This window comes from Garra rufa, chromosome 13, assembly GCF_049309525.1.
Source record: "Garra rufa chromosome 13, GarRuf1.0, whole genome shotgun sequence".
Lineage (NCBI taxonomy): Eukaryota > Metazoa > Chordata > Actinopteri > Cypriniformes > Cyprinidae > Garra > Garra rufa.
The window spans coordinates 33,476,925-33,500,230 of record NC_133373.1 but is presented as its reverse complement, the minus strand read 5'-3'; the positions used below and the strand labels follow the sequence as shown (position 1 = coordinate 33,500,230).

Below are 23,306 nucleotides of genomic sequence, written 5' to 3'. Positions count from 1 at the left end.
GTTAGGAATCTGAGTATTGAAAAGGGCATTTTAAAAAGATATTTTAGATTAGATTTCATAAAAGCTTGGTTTTATAATGCATTTAAAATATACACTACCAGTCAAAAAATTTGGAACAGTAAGATTTTTTTTTCTCTTCTGCTCACTAAGCCTGCATTTATTTGATCCCAACACAAAAACGCAGCCTTTTGAAATATTTTTACTATTTAAAAAAACTGTTTTCTATTTGAAGATATTTTGAAATGTAATTTCATTTTCAGCATTATGAGATGGATTTCATGTATCTTCTGTAGCTTCTGAAGGGCAGTACTAAATGAAACAAAATGTGATATTTAGGCAAAATAAGAAAAATGTACACATCCTCATTTCGTTCAAAAGTTTACATCCCAGGCTTTTAATGCATCGTTTTTCCTTCTGGAGCATCAGTGAGAGTTTGAACCTTTTATAATAGTTAGATATGAGTCCCTCAGTTGTTCTCAGTGTGAAAAGATGGATCTCAAAATCATAGAGTCATTGTGGGAAAGGGTTCAAATACACAAAAATGCTGAAAAACCAATGCATCTGTGGTACCTGAGGGACTTTTCTGAAGAACAGGGGACAGTTTAACGTTTCAGGACAAACAAGGGACTCATGAACAACTATCACTAAAAGAAAAAAATAACAGCGGTGGATCATTCAGGCAACAACACAGTATTAAGAATCAAGTGTATGTAAACTTTTGAACCTTGATTTCATTTTTACTGTTTTTGCTGTACTCAGATCAAATAAATGCAAGTTTGTTGAGCAGAAGAGACTTCTTTGAAAAACATTAAAAATCTTGAATACTGGAAGTGTATATATGTCATTTAGTTCCAAAGTGTAATAACTGGATGAATAGTTTTGATGAGAAGTTATGATTCAATTTAGTTTCATTCCACTGATTGGGAAACAAATGTGAACAAAGACTGTTCAGTTCCCGGTGATGATAATACAGTGTTTCATGTTTATGGGCTCTATATGTTTTCAGAAAAGAGGTGGAAGTTATCCAAGAGTCAGTTCTGAGAGTTTATCATCACATGTCTGACATCAGTCCGCATCAGCAATGATGAAGCAATGAGCAGCAACTCGGACTTGATTGCCCCATAAATATATATTTTTTTTACTTTAAAGGATGTGTGAAAACAAAATGACTCAACTAATATAGAACATATAGCAAATAAAAAGGTCAAAAGGGACTGTTTTTATTGTGGTTCATAAAAAGGGTGGAGCACAAAGTAAAGATGGCACACAGCTGTTTAATATTATATTATTCATTAAGACATGTTTTATTATGTATGTATGTATGTTGTTTAGTTAGTTCCATATTAGCATTAAAAGCTAAAGTGCTTCAATATAAAAGTACACAAAAATAGCCCTTAAAGGAGTAGTTCACTTTCAAAACAAAAATGTACAGATAATGTACTCACCCCCTTGTCATCCAAGATGTTCATGTCTTTCTTTCTTCAGTCGTAAAGAAATTATGCTTTTTGAGGAAAACATTTCAGGATTTCTCTCCATATAATGGACTTCTATGGTGCCCCTGAGTTTGAACTTCCAAAATGCAGTTTAAATGCAGCTTCAAATGGGCTCTAAATGATCCCAGCCAAGGAAGAAGGGTCTTATCTAGCGAAACAATAGGTTATTTTCTGAAAAAAACAAAACAACAAAAAAAAACATTTACAATTTATATACTTTTTAATCTCTACACACAGAGCTAGACAAGACAAGCATTTGAAGTTAAAAAGTATATAAATTGTAATTTGTTTTTAGAAAATAACCGACAAGTTTGCTAGATAAGACCCTTCTTTCCTCGGCTGTGATCGATTAGAGCTCATTGAAGCTGCATTTCGGAAGTTCAAACTCGGGGGCACCATAGAAGTCCATTATATGGAGAGAAATCCTGAAATGTTTTCCTCAAAAAACATAATTTCCTTCGACTGAAGAAAGAAAGACATGAACATCTTGGATGACAAGGGGGTGAGTACATTATCTGTAAATTTTTGGCCGAAAGTGATCTACTCCTTTAAAGAGATAATTCATCTAAAAATGAACCCTTATGTCAGTACAAACCCGTACGACTTTCGTTCGTCTTCGAAACACAAATTAAGATATTTTTGATGAAATCCGAAGAGCTTTCTGACCCTACATAGGTCCTGCCATCACTTTTGCCAAGTCTCCATGGTTTTTCTCACGGAATTGGGCTACTTTCATACTGTTGCTGTGGGTTGATTTCATGTCCGTGGGTTAAAGCGACCCCAAAAGCTACTATTTATCCTCTGGAATGCTAATTTTGCTAGAGGAACCTCACCACAAAACGTGTATTTTACCCCCTGGAACGCGGGTATCCCTATTGAAACACAATTGGGCTAGTTTTGAGTAGCAATTGGGCAGGTTTTGTTCTGAAAACCTGGCAACCCTGCCTACCACATTCAAGGTCTAGAAAGGTACCAAGAACATCAACAAAACAGTCCATATGACCTCAGTGGCTCAAACATAATTCTATGAAGCTATGAGAATACTTTTTGTTGCACACAAAAACGAAAATAACAACTTTATTTTAACAATTCTTCTCCTCCTTGTCACCCTAGCACCATTTTCGAGAGTAAGGCATTCTACATGAGCAATTAATGACAGTATTGTCATTTTTGGGTTAACTGTCCCTTTAAAATATCAGAATAAAACATCTTTTAATATGACATTTGTTCGTAATTCTAAAAGATTTCATTTTCTTTTTTAAAATCCATTAAGAAGTTGTGTTTTCCACTGATAACCAATCATTAGCGGTGTCTTTGATCACGACTAAAACCAGTCATGTTAAATTTTTCCCTCTCAAAGTTCTCATGAATGTTAAAACGGTACTTTTTCTTCATGTACAACAATGTTTCTCTCTAGAAATAATTTTGAAAAGCACACCAAAGCGTTGGGAACAATTATTCAGAATTCTAAATAATTCCCTCGTTTTTATCCCTAAAAAGGGAGTTACCAAGCAGGTACTGCCACGGCTAAGCGTTGTCTAGCAGCTTGTTCTTTCCGAGGAATTTCAAGAGGCTTTTAAGATTACGATCTTCTGATGTAAATCCCACGTTTAATCGATTCCAAAACAAAACAATAATAGATGTTTTCCTTGTACGAAATCCACCCACCTTTAAAACTTGAATCAAATAAATCAGCAGAAAGGGCTGGATCATTGCTCTCTAGCAGGACGAACTCGATCACCCTCAGGGTTACAATCGGCGGCACGTCTCTCAGGTTATACATGTGCAGACTTGCCCTACCGCAAATTTCTCAACACAACCATAAACGGTGCTGTTTTTAAGCACATCGAGTACACTTTACAAAGAAACAACGTTTTGGTGTTGCCTCATCTGATGTAATCAGCTTGATTCAGTTAAAGGATTCATGATTCAATTGAAGGTGGTATAGTTTTTTTTATTAATAAAGTATCAAAAACAAACAACAGACAGTCAAACTCAAGCCATACATATTTCATATAAATATGTAATTGAATGTTGCAGGCCATTATCATCTCAATCATGACTTGTGGTAGCAATTGCACTTGAACACTTTGACTGGACACTAATGACGTGGTAAATTTTGGTTTAACCACACATAATAGCATAGCTTTGTTTTCATTACACATTTAATGTCAGTAGTACCACATTTTGTGGCATGCCTGTTTGAACAAACACAAAACAAAAGGAAAAAAGCTACCTGACGCCTGCGTCACTTAACCTTTCAGTAGATCAATTTAAACTATGCTCAAAAAAAAAAGAAGGAGAGAATAGTTTGTGAAAAGCCTAGGGGCTTTCCTCAGTAGAAACGGAGTGATTTTTATGCTCTAGTACACCTTTTTGCAATATTAGGAAATGCAGTCACAGGGCCTGATCAGATGTCTTGTGGTATGTGTTTCTTCACTAACAACATGGTGTGACACTAAAATTGCTTGACACATGATCTAAGAACATTGCCAGACAATTAATAAGAGCTTTACTTCAAGTGTTTTTTCTTTAGGACAAGCCCAACCAACAAAAATGCGTTCTAAGAACGTATAACATTCTCATTAAACGTCTATTTGCTTAGAGAACATTTCTTGTTAGCTGGGAGTGTAGAGGTTTGTGCATCTAGACAATAACAACACACAGCTACAGTATATGAAAAATGCAACATCAAAAATAAGTATGTCCTAATAGAACAAAACACACTTTTTTACAGTAGGCTGGCGAACGCAGGCCTTCCTGCTCACAGCATTGTAACAACGACATAGTCAGACGGTTGAGGTGATAGCAAACAGGCTTTCAGTGAAGAAACTTCCTTGTAAGTGGCATGTGGGACACCTCGTCGTCTCAAAGTCCACTCGGCGTCGACTTCCCTGTTATTTTATCTGTTTGTTTAATATGAGTTTCCTGTAATATATTTAGACCAAGTCCTGAGAGATTAGTAGCAGCTTGAAATACTTCATGTGGCATGTTACGTGGACAAGGCAGAGGCCACAGATAAATATGTAACTAAACTACACAACATTGTCACCCTGTATGTCTTGCCAGTAAATGAAAAAGATACACACAAATTGTGATTCTCCTCTTACTAGAATAATCCTTGCTGTCAAACACACCGCCAGGGCTTCTTTTAACCAACAAGCTGATAAATAAACGAAATCATGTTGTTCTAGCATCAACATGACATCAGGCTTTGGTGCATACAAAAAGCATAACGTACGATTACGAACACATTTAAATAAGAGAAAAACGCTTCGAACGTCCTTCAACACTTTAGTGCTTCAACAGTCTCTTTCAGTGTACATCAGACCGACCTTGACCGGCAGCATGGCAGGCACCCGTGTTTAGTCCTTTACAACGTGGGTGAACCTTCCAGCGTTTCTTGGCAAGGACTGCTGAACCTTTAGCTTTATGTCTGTGCAGTTTGTGATTTAGAGATGCCCACAGCTAGTTGGTATCGAGGTGTGCGTTGATCCACTTATGGTAAGATTCAGACCCTGCAGGGTGGACTCTTTGATTTGCTGGATGAAGAGCTTCCTCTCGTCTTCAGGGGTCTGGCCGTTCTGTGCACGGACGATACAGGTGGGCCTATGCAGGTTGAGCATGTAAACTAGCTGCTGCTTCTGGTTCTTCAGCTCCTCAATCTGGGCTTTCAACTCGGCATTGATGGACTCCAGCTTCTCTGACTCCTGAAATAAAATAAAAGCAATTTATAGAATATACATAAGTAAAAAAACAAGTAATATTTTACAAATACAAAAATAAATAAAATAATATTAAATATATATTCTAAATATAAATGAAAAAATAAAATAATATATGTGACCCTGGCCCACAAAACCAGTCATAAAGGTATTTTTTTTAAATTGAGATTTATACACCATTGTTAGGATAAAACAATATTTCACTGAGATACAATTATTTAAAAAATGGAATTTGAGGGCGCAAAAAATTGAGATATTGAGAAAATCACCTTTAATGTTGTCCAAATAAAGTTCTTAGCAATGTATATTTCTAATCAAAAATTAGGTTTTGATAAATTTATGGCAGGAATTTTACAAAATATCTTCATGGAACATGATCTTACTTAATATCCTATTGATTTTTGACATAAAATAAAAATTTGATCATTTTGACTGATGCAATGTATTGTTGGCTATTGCAACTAATAAACCTGTGCTACTTAAGGTTTTGTGGTCAAGGGTCATAAATAATAAAGACAAAAAAACAACATAATATTTTTTTATTAATTATTTTTTCTTTTTTCATAAGTGAAAAAATTAAACAAGTAATATTTTAGAAATATTAAAAAAATCATATAAAATAATCTAATAATATAAAATATATTATAGATATAAATAAAACAATAAAATAATATAAAAATAATAATATAAAATATATAAATAATATAAAAACTAAATGTTTTGCAATTTACCTTTTGTAAATTATCTGTTTTCTCCTTTTTCTTGTTTCTGCATTTTGCTGCTGCAATTTTGTTTCTTTCCCTCCTCCTTTTTCTCCTTTCACTCTCCTCTGGAACGACCTGCAATGACAATATTTATCACATAGTATCAAATATACCTACATTGTGTAATAACTATTGATTTCATGAAAGCCGAGACGGCCTAATGATTCTGATTTCGGTCCACAAGTGGATGAACAAGTGAAATTGTGCAAGCATGGCTTTTCTGCATGCGTGTTACTCAATATGTCTAATGTGAAATACAAGAAATCACATTTGATTAAATGCGCTGACTGTAAATGAGTCGTTCTCACCTCACGCTTCATTACAGGTAGTTCAGTAGGGCGTTCTGTGTTCATACACGCTCGGTCAGTGGTCAGGGTGCTCATGCCGTTGGACAGGCGTTTGTTCTGGATGGCGTAGCGCAGCTCCTCTTTCACTAACGGAGCGAAGTTGGTGAAGTCGTCCAGCGTGAGTGAGCCGGGCGGGGAGAGGCAGGGGACCAAAGCAGACGCGCTGATCTCCGAGGGACCCAAACCAGGATGCTGAAGCATCATTACGAAATCTAAAACATATGAAGCAAGACTTAAATAAGGATACTGGATCATAGTAAACTTTCTGTAGACAGTTATGAACTCTGCCACCTTCTCTATAAATGATTAGGCTACAGACTTAACTGTAAAAAGTTAGTAGAAAATGAAAATGAAACAGTAAAAAGCTGTTGTTTGATTAAATCTGAAAACAAAAGTATTTGTGAGCCTGGACCACAAAACCAGTCATAAGGGTCAATTTTGTGAAACTGAGATTTATACATCGTCTGAACGCTTAATAAATAGGCTTTCTATTGATGTATGGTTTGTTTGGGCAACTATTTGAAAATCTGGAATCTGAAAAAAATATTGGGAAAACCGCCTTTAAAGTTGTCCAAATTAAGTCCTTAGCAATCCTTACTTATTATCTTAATGATTTTTTGGCATAAAAGAAAAAGCGATTATTTTGACCCATGCAATGTATGGCTATTGCTACTAGATAACCATGCTACTTAAGACTGGTTGTGAGGTCCAGGGTCACATTTAACGTTAAATGTAAATACGTATTTCAGAAATAAAAAGTTTGAATGTATGTAAATGTATTAAATATATGCAAATATGTAAGATTTATTATAAACATTTTATGTTATATTTAACAAGTCAATAAATAAACTGCTCGAATATGGTTTTTTTAAATTATAGAAGGTAAATCCCACTTACAAATTTAGTGAGTAAGGGGTATTTCCAATCTTGTTTTGTTTAGTTATTTCTCATAGTATTATTTATGTTGTGTAATGTTGGTGTTTTATGTTTATAAAACTCTGTTTTTATATTATTATGTATATACAGTTGCTAGAGTCACATTTTTTATAAACTTAAAGTTTAAAGTCATTTCAGTTTACATGTGTTATTCTCAGTACACTGAGTTACATAGCAGATTCTAGTAGCTCAAATTAGTATATTAAAAAAATACAATGTAATGACACATACAGATAGAAACTAAACAAATATACAGTTAGTTATTATTCCATAATAGCTAATCTATCTATCTATCTATCTATCTATCTATCTATCTATCTATCTATCTATCTATCTTTCTCTAGAATATATCTGACTTTCTTTTCATACATTATTATTTTTTTAAATGTTATGCGACTAGATTCAATAAGATAGATTCCTTATAAACCGGTAAAATCGTCATCTTTTATGGTTTAATAAACTCTAATCCGGTTACACTGAATGTGTGGGTCGTTAAAAGAAACTTATTATGGCAATATTTTTTTTACAGTCGGCTATAACGATTCGCAAACTGAACTGCATAAAACAATCAGCTATTCGGATATTTCAACAGAAGTTACCGCAGCTAGTTCCGCACGTTTTCGATGACTTGGTTTATGAGAGAACGTTAAAAAATACAATAAAATATAAACACAAACAGCATAAATGATTATACTTTGGTTGTAAAATGAACTATGATATCTACAATCGTTTGACCCAAAAACACATTTGTATTGAAATCAGTTATTAGAACACAGCGTAGACATTTTCTCCACAGTGTGTTCTAGAACAGTCAGCCCACAACAAACCCCATCAACAACAACTAAAACAGTGTTGTCACTCACCTTGTTTTGACTGAATAAAACGCGCGTGTTGTGATGCTCTCCTCCGAGTGGAGTGTTCTCGCTCTCAGCTGGTAAAGTTACAGTTGTCGCCGGCTCGTTGCATCACCCCTTTTTATGGCTGGAGGACGTGAACTACTACTGTGGGCGGGGCGAGTGACGTCACCCTATTTATAGTATCAAGTAAGCTGTCTTTTCGATGATGCAATCAGGCAACCCTCTGTGCGAACCATAACTGGGCAAGCTCAGCCCCCCGCCCTCCCCGAACAATGGAGGAATGGAAGTCGTAGCCTGACATGTAAACCTAATGAGCAAATAAAGACATACCCGTGTAATGACATGGGATCTCTGGTATGCTAGTGTAATGTACTGAATAGTCATGAAAAAAGACATGGGAGAGGAGAGACTAACTGGCTAGTAGGTCAGAATGAGACCAGAAATATCACTCTCACTCTGTTAAGCACACTCACATTTTGTCTGTTAATGGAGAAAAGTATGAAGACGGAGAGATGATCCTAAGGTTAGTGTGTTGCTGTCTTTTATTTTGTTGTCACCATTTAACATCTTAATGCCCAGCTGTTTAACTTGTCCCAGTGATTTCTATGATATAAACACAAGTTCCTAGAGGTTGGTTTGATTTAAATATTGAAGTTATTGATGTAACTTTGGCACTACTTTGAATTTAACAGCATAAACTGGGTTTTCAGTTTTAGTGAGTTGAAATTTGACAGTGTGGGCAACTTTTGAAATATTATTCAAGGTTGTGAATGTTATTCTAGTAAATATTGCTGCATGCAAGTTTATGCATGGCTTTGTTCTATTCTGTTTGGATTATTTATAACCTTTTCTGATATCCCAGTTTATCTCTAGGGTAAGCTAGTGGATTTCCATTAAAGTTGCATTTGATTTCCATTGTTAATAGGGACAGAGGTGTTTCCGAACAGTCAGGAATATTGCTTAATCTTCATAATATTAAAAAAGAAAAGAAAATCATTTGCCATATGTGACCCTGTAGCATGGGTATATTTGTAGCAATAGCCAACAATACACTGAATGGGTCAAAATGATCAATTTTTCTTTTTTTGTGCCCAAAATCATTAGGATATTAAGTAAAGATCTTGTTCCATGAAGATATTTTTGATTAGAATATTTAAGAACTAAGAATGTCATTTGGATTTTCTTAATATTTAGATTTTTTTTGCACCATCAGATTCCAGATTTTCAAAAAGTTGGCCAAAACCAGTCATAAATGTCAATTAACACGACATATGAAAGCTGAACGAATAAGCTTTCCGTTGATGTGTGGTTTGTTAGGATAAGACAATATTTGGCCGAGATACAACTATTTAAAAATCTGAATCTGATCTGTTCAGATATTGAGAAATATTGAGAAAATGGCCTTTAAAGTGGTCCAAATGAAGTTCTTAGCAATGCATATTACTAATCAAAAACTAAGCAAATTTACAAAAGTCTTCATGGATAGCGATCCTTATTTAATGTCCTAATGATGTTTGTCATCAAAGAAAAACATATCATTTTGACCCATACAATGTATTTTTGGCTATTGCTGCTTAAGACTGGTTTTGTGGTCCAGGCTCACAAATAGTGTCCTACTCTAACAAATCATACATCAATGGAAAGCTTATTTATTTAGCTTTCAGATGATGTATAAATCTCAATTTCAAATTGACCCTTATGACTAGTTTTGTGGTGCAGAGTCACATATATCTATGAAATAATCAAATATAGAAAAATGGTGGTGAAGCAGATGTTAGAGCTCATAGTTTTTGTCTGTTTACTTTGATTTGTGGTGGCTGGATATTCAGTGGAATGATTTTGGAGTGCTTTCAGTGAGTGGGCAGTCGGCAGTGTCTGCATTCCTCTACTGGATGTGAAGCGCAGCTCTCTTGCTCTAGCTGGGTCATTACCCGCCCCGGTACATGTTATTACCTCTGTGTTCTGGAAATTTCCAGTAATCTCTTTTCACTGGTCCTGGTGCAATCGCTACTAAAACACTCCCTTATTTCATACAATTGTGCTTGTACACAAAATATTGTTACTAGGGAGCCATGTCTGAACATGACACAGTTTAAACATGGCAATATTTGTTTTTCCCCAAGAGACTGTCAGGCTTAAGAACTAATTTCTCTGAATTAATGAGTCTGGGTTATAATGAATAAGTTCCATTTGACTCATAGACTTCATTATTTGAATATTAACTATTTTAAAGTGAACCTGCTCTTGTTGTTTTGACAGCCACTGATATATGGAAATAAGATTCAGGGTTTTTTATGGCATTTCATGTGGTTTTGATTCTTCCCTTTGTGGTCTTTTTTTCCGTATTTGATTTGTTGCTTTCCCCTGTTCTGATATTTGATGATAAATTAAAAAATATGAAAATGAAGACACAGGCAAACCAAAATGTATTCAGACACATTCAATATTTCTCACAGTTTATTCACTATACTTTAGAAAATGGTAATAAAATATGAGAAGAACTCAGAGGTAAACTGTGTCAGAACAAATTCATCTTGATAATCATAAATTAATTACAGTCAAACCAAAATTTATTCAGACACCTTCAGCATTTCTATCATAATATTACAGCTTATTCACTATAGTTAAAAAATGGTAATAAAATATGAGAAGAACTCAGATGTAAACTGTGTCAGAACAAATTCATCTTGATAATCACAAATTATTCACAGCCAAACCAAAATTTATTCAGACACCTTCAAAATTTCTCACATTATCAAAGTTTATTCGCTAGTTTAGAAAAGGGTAATAAAATATGACAAGAATTCAAACTGTGTCAGAACAAATTCATCTTGATAATGTCAGGTCAGATAACTTTGATAGAAAGGTATGAAAGAAAACATGGTCAGGCCAAAGTGTTAAATTAAATTTGTAGTCCCAAATTTGTATCAGTTTTACTGGTAGGCCACTGTATGAAGACTTTTTGGGTATAGTATGTCACAGTTTACTTTATTTTGTTATCCTCACTTACATAAATGAACTATTGTGGCCTGCACCCACTAGTAAACGATTTCAAAAATTATATTTGGTGTGTGAATAATTTTTGGTTTGACTGTACATTGGCTCCAAAAAGACTTACTAATCAAGAAGCAGAAAAATAAAACACAATTATTATTATCATTATTTTTATTAATTAATTAATTTGTTTATTTATTTATTTATTTATTTATTAATATTTTTACAAAAGTAGTTTGGTAGATTTTAAAATTGTGAAATGGTCTCTGTATGTGTATTGTTTGATTCACAGTTGTATGATTCAGCATTTCTGTCAGTATTTATCATTATTGTATTTTATTTTTATTTATTTTTAATTATTTTATTTATCTTTATTATATTTTTCCCCCTCACTCTAGTTCAGGATTTAAGTATTTATTTCTGTTTGTTAATAAGTGAAACAATAAATCTACTGTTAAATTTTAAGACAAATGTAATGGTATTTCTGGTTGTCAAATGTTAGGGAAAAAAATTCCATAGTTAATGTGATAAACTACACCTGTGGTTAACTTGCTGGACAGCTATGTGAACTTGACGGGAACTGACTTCAAACATTTACTATCACCTCGACACCAGTTGGTTACAGCTCATAAAAAGGACTTCGAAAAGGGAAGTTAGTTTTGAGAAAAGGTCTCATATATTTTTGCTGGCAGATGCAACTTGGTTTGACTTTATGTTGCGTAATCCAATGAAATATATTCGTTTTCATATGTGGCTTAATTCTTTTTGTGTTTGATATACAGTCAAACCAAAAATTATTCAGACACCAGATATATATTTTTATATTTTTTATACTAGTGGGTCCAAGACACTATAGTTAATTTATCTAAGCAAAGATAGCAAATAAAGTAAACTGTGACATACTATACCCAACAATTCTTCATACAGTGGACTACCAGTAAAATTAATACAAATTTGCGACCACAAATTTGATTTGATACTTTGGCCTGACCATGTTTTGTTTGATAGCTTTCTATCAAAGTTATCTGACATTATCAAGATGAATTTGTTCTGACACAGTTTAACTCGAATAAACCGTGATGATGTGAGAAATTTTGAAGTCTGAATAAATTTTGGTTTAACTGTGATTCATTTGTGATTATCAAGATTAACACAATTGAACTCTGAGTTTGTGTCATATTTTATCACCATTTTCTAAATTAAAGCAAATAAACTATGATAATGTGAGAAATGTTGAAGGTGTCTGAATAAATTTTGGTTTGACTGTATATGTCTATAAATTACAGATATAAGTACCAATATAATTATACAGATATAAGTACTAATATAAGTATTACATAAACCAAATGAGCTACTAAGATAAACATATACGGTACTAATATTTCTAATGATAGAGGATATTATGTTTACGTTTTAGCTAAAAATGTATACTGGACATGTCTGAACGCATCCGAATGATCTATATCTAAAACCTTACCCAGATCTTAAAATAGCAGTATTCAGCATCTTATCATCTCTTTATCATATCTGGAAGGGCAAAGCCACGTCATAGAGTTCAGCTTGTGCGCCGTCGTATAAAGTCAAACAGGTGTTTAAAGGCCTGCGGCCATTTCGTGTCTGGGACATGGATACAGCTGTTATGATGTCAATATTGACCTATTAGCTATTAATAAACAGTGAAGATTCAAGGGAAGTGATTTCACTTTTCCATCTGTTACGTGATGATTGTTGTCTATCAACAAAAATGTGAAAAAAAAAACCTAGAGTAAAAGAAAAACCTAGATAAGATAAAGGGATTCAGTATACACGATCGTATAAATTCAGTTTCTTTATGATGTGAAGAAAAAGTTACAGCCATATTTGAAATATCTTTCAGTTTTGTTTTTACGACATCTCCCCTTAAACTTTCTATATCTTTATTGGTAATCTGTCTTATCGGGTTTTGGATAAGAACACACAGTTATGTTTTTATGGGAGGTCATTTGCTGTATGAATGTATTAGGCTATTTATTTATTTATTTCATATTTGTAAAATGATTATTACCTTGACATGACATTAAATCACAGAAGGATTGTACTAAATCATATCTTTCATATGGCTTCATTTTCATTTTGAACAATATTTGTACTATGTATAAAGTGTTTATCTTTCACTTTTGTTTTTACCACACATCTACTATTTAGATCTTCACAACCATCACCATCATCATTTATTTATTTATTTATTTATTTCAAGCAAATAGTGTGACAGCAGAAAAAAAAATACATAATAAGAATAATAATAGTAATAATAATAACTTATACACTTATGCTTGAAATGGAGTGGGGAGAAGTAAAACTTATTGAACCCCACCCCAGTCTGTCAAAAAATACAAACAAAATAGCTGCTTCCTACTTCAACTATCTCAAAGAGAGAAGGAAAAATAAAATTATTTATATATCATTATAATTAAAAGTACGTAAATTTGTCCTAATTATGTCTATTTTCTCTGCACCATTTATGTACTATTTAATTATTGCTTTTTTTTTTTAAATAAAGCAAAGAAAGAAGGAAAAAGTCTATTTTAATTTATTATTTCACTCTCTTTTCAATTCTATTCAACTGTATGTTGCGATTATGAAGAAGAAAAAAAGCTTGTGGTTTCAAGTTCAAACAAGAATATTTTCTCATAGTTTAAAATGTGACTTTTTTATTTAATTTTTATTTTAAACTCCAAATGTTGTGGCCTTTGACTCAGGTTAAAAAGCGTACAAAGCACTTTCATGAAAGCACAAGACCGCATTGTTTCTTTAAGACAACCACTCGAGTATTCTCGCCAGGGGAGAGAACACGTCATCCTTCCGGGAAGTTGAGACTACAGTAACCCTGAGACTGTCCCTTGTTTACTAGGCTTGGAGGTGAGAAGTCAAATCACCCTTTTCCCAAAACATCACGCGGTTGAAACGAAACGTATATTGCTGGAATAATGAAAGAACGGGATCGATATTTTGATTTGCACTTTCGGTCTGACACATGGCATTCCAGTCAAACGTTAGTCATCGAAAACGCCTGATGGTTTCTCTGTAGATGTCATTAAATCGACAAATCTAATGACAGAATACAGCATCTGTTAGTATACCATGTAGCAAAACAGAAACACAGTCGATAGGCTACTACCTTAACAAAAATTATTTTACATTATTATTTTATTTTAAGAATTATTTTCATTTAGGCTTTACAATTCGAACAAAACTAAATGAAACTATGGAGAGCATGGTCATTTTTATTGTGTGTAGTATAATTTAGTATTTTTACGTAATGCCCCACCTTTTAGATTTATAAATAGGCTATCAATCGACTGCAGTCAGAATCATATAATATCAAAAGTGTAAACATTATCATATCGAAAGTATCCAAATCATGTTTAACATTGAAACTGAAATTAAATAACTTGTTTGCATTTCTTTATTATGTGGCAAGCTGTAGCGATGTACTTCAGACTCTGGTTTGTTATTTGTTAATTCCTAAACTAATTACAAACGTTTAAACATAAAAAGTAGTAGCCTATTATAGTAGTATTTACATTTACTGATGTAGAAATATGGGTTATAGGCTACTAATATAATTTTAGGCCCAGTGTTTGTTGTGTCACACTTTTGTTTATTTACAAATTATTAGTTAATAATTTTCATTTTGTTTTGGCTATATGTGACCCTGGACCACAAAACCAGTCATAAGGTTAAATTTTACAAAACTGAGATATATACATCACATGAAAGCTCAATAAATAAGCTTTCTATTGATGTATAGTTTGTTAGGATAGGACAATATTTGGCCGAGATACATCTATTTGAAAATCTGGAATCTAAGGGTGCAAAAAAATCAAAATACTGAGAAAATCACCTTTAAAGTTGTCCAAATTAAGTTCTTAACAATGCATATTACTAATCAAAAATTACATTTTGATAGGTTTACAGTAGGAATTTTACAAAAAATCTTAATGTAACATGATCTTTACTTAATTTCCTAATGATTTTTGACATAAAAGAAAAATCAATAATTTTGACCAATACAATGTATTTTGGCTATTGCTACACATATACCCCAGCGACTTAAGACTGGTTTTGTGGTCCAGGGTCACATATGCAGGTTATGGTCATTTAAATGATGTTTTGTTTACTTTTATATGATAAACCACTTTTATACAATACCAGTCAAAAGTTTTTGAACAGTAAGATACTAATGTTATATAAAAAAAAGTATTTTCTGCTCACCAAGCCTGTGTTTATTTAATTCAAAGTAGAGCAAATACAGTACACTTTTGAAATATTAAACTGTAATTTACTCCTTTGCTCAATCCTGAATTTTCAGCATCATTACTCCAGTCCTAAGTGTCACATGATTAAAAATCATACTAATAGCTGATTTGCTGTTGAAGAAAAAAAATATTATTAGTAGTATTATTATCAATATTTAAAACAGTTGAGTATTTTTTTCAGGATTCTTTGATGAATAGAAAGATCCAAAGATCAGCATTTATCTAAGATAAAAAGATTTTGTAATATTATACACTATAGCATTTAAAAACTTGCAGTCAGTGTAATTTTTTTTGTGAGAAATTTTTTAATTCATCAAACTTTAAATTGATCAAAATCATCAAAAAAAAAAAACCTGAAAAAATTATACCCAGCTGTTTTCAACATAATAATAAATAATGCATTTTAATAAAATTTGGGCAAATCAGAATATTAGAATGATTTCTGAAGGATCATGTGACTGGAGTAATGATGACAAAAATTTAGCTTTGAAATCACAGGAATAAATTAAATTTTAAAATATGTTCAAATTGAAAACAGTTATTTTAAATAGTACAACTATTTCGAAATTTTGCAGGCTTGGTGGGCAGAAAAGCCTTCTTTATAAAACATTAAAAATCTTTTGACTGGTAGAATATGTTTGTTTGTCACATGGTTTCCATTGTAAAATCTGGGTCTTTGAATCTTGAAGCTAAACAAGTCACTCCAGGTGGTTTCAGAGCTTCAGCATCATAGATCTCAAAGTAACTACTAAATAATAGCTTATATTTCAAGTCTGACGACATGTAGTTTATTCTTTTGTATTTCTATATTTAGAAAGAGTTTTGCGTGGGCTGAGATTAATATTTTCCGATCTGCCTTGTCACGGAACATACGCAAGCTTCTTCAACTGGTGTGTAATATAACATAGTGTAATATAATAATATGTCATTTTTATGATACTGTTTTAATTAATTGTTAATGGTAATATTAAAAGGTAGATTGTCTCAAATGACTCAGCAGCAATGGTGCCCAAATATGTATAGCATCACTTGCTCAGTATAAAAGTTGACACTGCTTTCTCTAAATAATAGTTTATATAGCTTCCCTCTTACATATGTGACATAGACAGCTGTAGGCCTCATAGTTATTTATAAAGTCCCAGTTAACTCAGTGCTACCTTCACACTGCCCTCGCCCTGGTACACACACCACAGAACTGTGTATACATGTTTACACCGGTTGCATCCATAGTGACGGACTCCCGCCCAAAGGCCTTACGACGCAGGCGGTCGAAGTAGGGAAAGCCAGGATTCCCAAAGCCCGTCACAGGCCGTGACCTCATTTCTCTCGCTAGCAGGCCTCTTGCGTTTTGTTATTTCTGTCCTATGTGCAAACAGCAAGCCGTGTGGGAGCAAATACCTAAAGGTCATTCCCCACTAAACCATAAATGCCTTACGTAATTCATAAGGAAACCAAATTGAATCACGCTCGGAACGTAGTACATGTAATGAAACACATTTAGCGAGGACTTCCTCTTTTCGGAGGCGCTCGGTTTTTGGATTCCTTTTAGAATGAAACTTCTGTGTATGGTATCGTGAATTACGTTCTCTGCTATCTGCTTCCTGCAGATGTGAAAGTAAATTGCTGCGCTGTTCTGTGACTAAGGAAGTTTTTTTTTTTTTTTTTTTTGTCATTCCACATCCAGTGAGCAACACCTCAGGCAAACCTCATTTTCATCATTCATTTCCCATTCCTCACTTCTTCAAATTTGCTGGAAATTCTAAGAACTGGTTTAATTGGGACATTTGACTTCTTACTGGCATGTAGAGCGTAACACGCTCTGATTTCTGGTATTTTATTTCAAGCAGGGAATTGAAGCAACACAGGCATCCTATAAAAACGCGCTGCACTTAGTCTTTAAGAGCCACGTCATATTTAAGAAGTCACGTGACTGCCTGTAAAGGATCTAGCTCTGAGTGATATAAAATTGATACGGTGAGCACAGAGCTGCACGAGAGGCTTCGGCCAATCAGCCGGCTAAGGTGAGATGACATCATCCCACCGCTCTGTGGTGTGACTACAGTATGCATCATTGCAGCATAGGATTAATAGTTAATGATAATCCCTTGAGATCAGCCAATCAGAGCGGAGGAGAAGAGCATGGTCAGGGCATGTCCACAACCGACAACGCAGTGCGGGACTGAAGCCAAATCCCTGTGCTTGGCCTTAACTGTGATAAAAGTCTGTTTATATCTGACACATTTACTTTTATGAGAGAAAATTATATAAAGTGTGAATATTAAAAAAAGACTAATATTTGTTTCTAAAAATGCTTATTATTATATTTTCAGGTCATAAACAGTAGATTATTTTTCAGCTCATACTGTATGGATTGTCTTCAAGTCTGCTTACATGTCATAAATCACAATTAGGTTGAATATTAACTTGCACAAGCTCATGTGATGATGAGTTCAGCATGTGCAGGATGACATCATGATGAGTCAGAGAGTAACAGGACTCTGGAAATGCAGGTAGAGGCAGATGAGTCATGATCTCAAAGAACAGCAGCAAAACAAAAACGCCCTGTCCTAGCTTTTCCTGATTGCTATCTAAAAGACAAAGTCACATTTATAATGTCTCTTTTATTGTAATTCTTGAATTTCGTACATTTTTTTTGTATCGAGTTTTGTAAATGAATTGTGCAATGCAGGTACTGCAGTGTTAAGATGCACTCAGCAAATTCCCCAGTGATTATTAAAGGGAGTTTTGTGTAATTATGGGAAATTGTGTCTTTTATAAACCCAGGGGTTTTCAAACTGGGTTCTGAAGCCACAACAGTAATATTTAAAAAGTACATGAATAATACGAATAAGAATTAAATAAATATTCAAATTCAAAGATTCAAATATACAAATAAAAATGAGATTAAAATAAATACATAAATAATCCATCTAACTTTTAATTTTAAATTTTAGCATGGCACGAGGGTGAGGATAAGGATTTAGGGCTCTATGGTATCTACAAGATTAAAAACATCCAGTGAACATCTTCAGTAAAGAAATTATGTTTTTTGAGGAAAACATTTTAGGATTTCACTCCATATAATGGATATGTATGGTGACCCCAACTTCCAAAATGCAGTTTAAACGCAGCTTTAAAGGGCTCTAAACGATCCCAGCCGAGGAAGAAGGGTCTTATCTAGAGAAACAATCCGCTATTTTCGAAACAAATCGACAATGTATATACTTTTTAACCTCAAATGCTTGTCTCCTCTCTGCGATGGGCATGCGTAGTCTGTGTGATCCGGGTCAATACAGTTAGGTTATGTTGGAAAAAACTCCTGTCTCGTTTTCTTCCCCATCTTCAAAATCTTCCAACATCGCTGCAGAAGTACCGACCTAGTGTTTACAAAGTGAACATACAAAAAAGATCAAATGCCCTTTACAGCGTGCGTACATTATCTGTAAATTTTTGTTTTGAAAGTAAACAAATTCTTTAACAACACAGTATGTAATTTTCGTCACTAGAGGGCGCATATTCAAAACAAACAAAGAAACAATGCATCGTTTGGTGACTTCGTGATTGAGTGTGGAATCATGGGAGTTGTCGTCTTCATCCCCACAGCCGATGCAACCCGATGGGCCTCGGGCAGAAATCATGTTCATGGATGAGCTAATGTATTCAAAGGGAACTCTGGGTATTTAGACTTGTATGGCTTAATATAATGTAAATGATGTCTCTTACTGAAATATGTAGCAGAAATCCCATGAAAGACTTACGTATATTTAATTAGTTTTATACACTGTAAAAAAAAAAGACAGCAAATTTAACGGTAAATAACTGTAAAAATGCTACAGTAAAAACCTGTTAAATGGGTAACAGGTAAGGTTTTTTACTATATAAGGTAAAAAAACTGTATTGGATTACATGTTTTTTTTTGTAGAAATAATGGTTTTCTTTCTAGTTTTTTCTTATCAGTTTTGCACATTTGGGTTGTATGTTACATCTTATGTTGTTAAATTAATGTTTATTGCATTATTTCAGTTTCATGTGTGTTACCATGGTGGTGTTTAGTGTTTGTGTGAATGACACTGTGCACCTTCTATGCTAATATTTAAAAGCTGCTTGTGATGGGATTTGATTCCTCATCTGACTTTCTCATTACCTCCTGCTTTTGGTGGTTATTAGTGTATTACAAAGGTGTACAAAACAGATTTCAGTACTTCAGTAGGTTGGTACATTTACATTATATTAGTTAATGAAATTATGGTATTTAAATGTAAATGTAACTAAAAACCTTAAAACTTAAAATGTTGCTACCGTATTTTTTAAGGTAAATTTCCGACAACTACGGCTGCCGCTTTTTTACCGTAAATTTTAGGGAATTTTTTTTGTGTGTATTTTGGTCTATGGAGGCGACATTATTTCAATGACGTGAAATGGCTGCACTGTTACTATTTTTACCGCAACACAACTCAGAAAATAAAATACTGAAATGATGCCACATTGTGCTGCTCTTGATTGTAATTTTCAGTCAAAGGGCAACAAGAAAAGCGAAGTCTTTACTGCTTTTGTTAGCGTTAAGAAGAGGAGCAAAGAATGGAAAGATGCCGGTGGACGAATAAAACTTATTAAAGACCAGCGTCTTTGTTCTTTCTACTTTAGCCCTGATGCCTTTGAGGCTTTTAGTAGACCACAGCTACTGAAAAAGCTTACAAACAACAGAGACAAGAAACACTAGATGCCATATCATGTCATGACGCCGCAGCCAATGAAGGAGTTTCTCAGTACGAATTTCACTTGATATCCAGGAGCGTTTCGACACCTTGTGGGGAAAATCGATGGTACGACAGCTGGATTATATCCATCACTCCATGTGAACTCTTTCAGTTGCTGTGGTCATCGTATCAGTATTTTATTTTCAGATTATGTATTCTGAATTGTGTTGTGGTAAATATTAGCAACAGGTGGCACCAGTACCACAACCATTTTACGTCATTGTGGCGCCCCCTACAATCCAAAATATGTATAAAATGATGTTGAGTTTTGAAATGAAAATCTTTCATGGGTTTTCTACTACATATTTCATTAAAAGGCATCATTTACATTATATTAAACCATACATGTCATCAGTACCCAGGGTTCCCTTTAAGATTTATTAATGTAGTGTTCACTGTATTATCAAACAGGGTGGGGCTGAAAGCAGTGGAAATGAAACGAGAGACGAGCACAATACATGGCTCAAAAACAGCGGAGCTTTTATTATGCCACAGTCGTCCGTTTCTACTTTTTCCAGTCATGCGTTTGTGGGGTAAAGCAGCGCTATTTTTAAGTTTGTTGAAAGTTCTGTTATAAAGTCGGCACTTGTCTAATAAAACGAATAACATATTAGAGCGTCTTTGGTGTTTTCATGTTTTCGAGGGTGTATGGTGTCATTGACAGGTGACGCAATGAGTAAAGAGGGAAATTAGTTAAAAATGCTTATTTCTTTGGAGTTAAACATTCTTGGAAACATTTGGGATAATGGAAGTACACAACTCAACAAAAAATATAACTCTGTTCTATTTGGATATTTTAATAAAAATCGTACATATTATGCCTTTAAATGCATTTTTTTTTTTTTTTACAATCCATGTTCTTTATTAAAGGGGTCATCGGATGCAAAACTAACTTTTACATGCTGTTTGGACATTAATGTGTGTTGGCAGTTTGTGTACACAAACACCCTACAATGATAAAAATCCACCCAGTGGTATTTTTTAAATCTTTAAAAGTAATATCCCTTTTTTTCAGATCAGGTCATTCACAGCTTCTTATCGCTGTGACGAAACACAGTTGATTGACATGAGCATTTTACCTTAGACCCGCCCTCACCGAGCTGAAACAGTCCGAATACGATCGCCATTGTGTCGACTCAGGTGCAGAGGAAGACTCTAATTGAGCGATTGAGGTGTTCTGTTGTTGGATGTAATAATGAACATAGCATTAGTCATTTACTCCCGACATCTGAGCCGCTTAAGAGGCAGAGGATAACGTTACTTTCGTTTTTAAAAGGAAAGCGCTGAATACATATGCGTCTATGTTCGTGTGAATCATTCGTGATGCAGCTTCACCCACAGCAGAAGTGAGTATAAGGGTTTTTTATGCATCTTTGCAAATGGCCTTTATTAATAATGTGCTTATTGGTAAGTTTCACCGATAAACGCAGCTAAATGCGGCTGAAGTAAACATTACAGCTCACAGCAGAGAGGGGCAGGGTGAGCAGAGCTCATTTGCATTTAAAGGGCCCTATGCAATAAAATAAGCTGATATATGAGTTGATTTTGACAAGGTAGAAGGGTGTTTTTTTTTTAGACTATTGAGAATTTTTAACCGAAGTATATTATAGACTTTTCATTAAGACCCTAAAGAATCATATGAGCTTGTGGAAAATGGGCAATATACGCATTGCATACTAAATTGTGCTGTCTATAATTATAGCATGATTATTTAATAGACATGTAAAGGTATTGTCAATATTGTGGTATCTCAATAGCAAAACTGTCTCGATATCATCTATTCTAGGTCACGTGGCGCTATGAAGCGATAGGTATTCCGGGCAAAAAGTGTAGTTTTGGAAAAATATTTAAACATCTTATTCTAACATAAAAGGTCTTTAAAGTTGTGTTTTGGGCCATTAGGTTTTGGCACAGTATCTGTCAAACGAACTTAAACTGAAAGCACGATATGGCTTAATCCTGTCATCAAGTCTGTTTTTGCTGCACGTTTCCAAGTGAAGCGCACACTTGGTTCAGGCAATCAGCTTGTGATCCAGTGTTTTCCGCGCCTAAGAATGACTCAGTTCACAGTCAATGCAGTGAACTCATTTATTGCATGTGCTGTGAGTTTAATGCGCATTTGGGAACGCACTGGCCACCAGTTATGCTCTATTTTCGTGACAGATGATTTTTGTAAGCCTTTTTTCACTGAAGCTGGAGTTTTTAGTCAAAATAAAAGCTCTACAGCCGTTTGCGTCAACATAAAAGCTTAAAAGTGCAGCATGAATTGCTGACAGATACTGGTTTAAACGGGTAATGTTACTGCAGTTGAAATTTAAAATATCTCTTTTAAGTGTATTAATTAGGAAATTAGGAAAAAAGTATTGTAATTTCCCTAGTGTAAAGCAAAAATAATGTAACTATATTCATTTTCATTTATTTAACAGTGCAGTTGTTTTACAACATCATAACTTTCACACTCTCAAAGTGCATTAGATAGAAAAATGTAACTTTAAAATATACAAAGTTTTAATTTTTTTCTTTTATATTGCAATAAATATTATACCACGGACTATAAATAGAGGTATTATCGTACCATGAGATTCTGATATAGTTACATCTCTATTATTTAAAGATGAAGTTTGAATTTCTGCACCACACCAACAGGTTTCAAACACTCACCCTGTTCTTAAATATTTGCTCATATTCTTTGTCTGCCACTGTTGTAAAAGCATTTGACCTTGTTATACAAATGTTTGAGAATTTTGTTCACACGATAAGAACAATAAGTTACAGCCTTTTAGAGAGCACTTTAAAATTCAGAAATGATCCATAATTGCTTGGTCCTGCACTATTATGTAGGCTATCATAAGCAAACAGAGATAATGTTATTCAGTCTTTTTAATGATTACAAGAAAATGTTTCCCTTTTATTCCAGTACTTGCTGTAAACAGTTTCAGTAAAAAGGTCACGGGACAGAGCCAAAGACCCATGTCATGTGATGAAGGGGAATTTCCTGTTTGCTGGTACACAAAACAAAGAGCACGCTGAGCACGAAGCGAGTCATGTGACTGGAGGTGCTACAAGTGCCATTTGCGCTGTGGAAAACACCTTCGTAGTTATTCAGCATTTTCAGGCGGCTTATGCAACAAAGAG

At 34.1% G+C, this 23,306-nt stretch overlaps 1 protein-coding gene across 1 annotated transcript; it reads right to left on the bottom strand.

Moving 5' to 3' along the window:
- Positions 1-3,426: 3,426 nt before the first annotated feature.
- atf3 (activating transcription factor 3) lies at positions 3,427-8,253 on the bottom strand. Its single transcript, XM_073816794.1, has 4 exons — positions 8,129-8,253; positions 6,291-6,541; positions 5,950-6,057; positions 3,427-5,203 (listed from the first exon to the last, which is right to left on the bottom strand). The coding sequence occupies exons 2-4, from the start codon at positions 6,531-6,533 to the stop codon at positions 4,946-4,948; spliced, it is 609 nt and encodes a 202-aa protein (XP_073672895.1). The 5' UTR covers positions 6,534-6,541; positions 8,129-8,253; the 3' UTR covers positions 3,427-4,945.
- Positions 8,254-23,306: the final 15,053 nt, after the last annotated feature.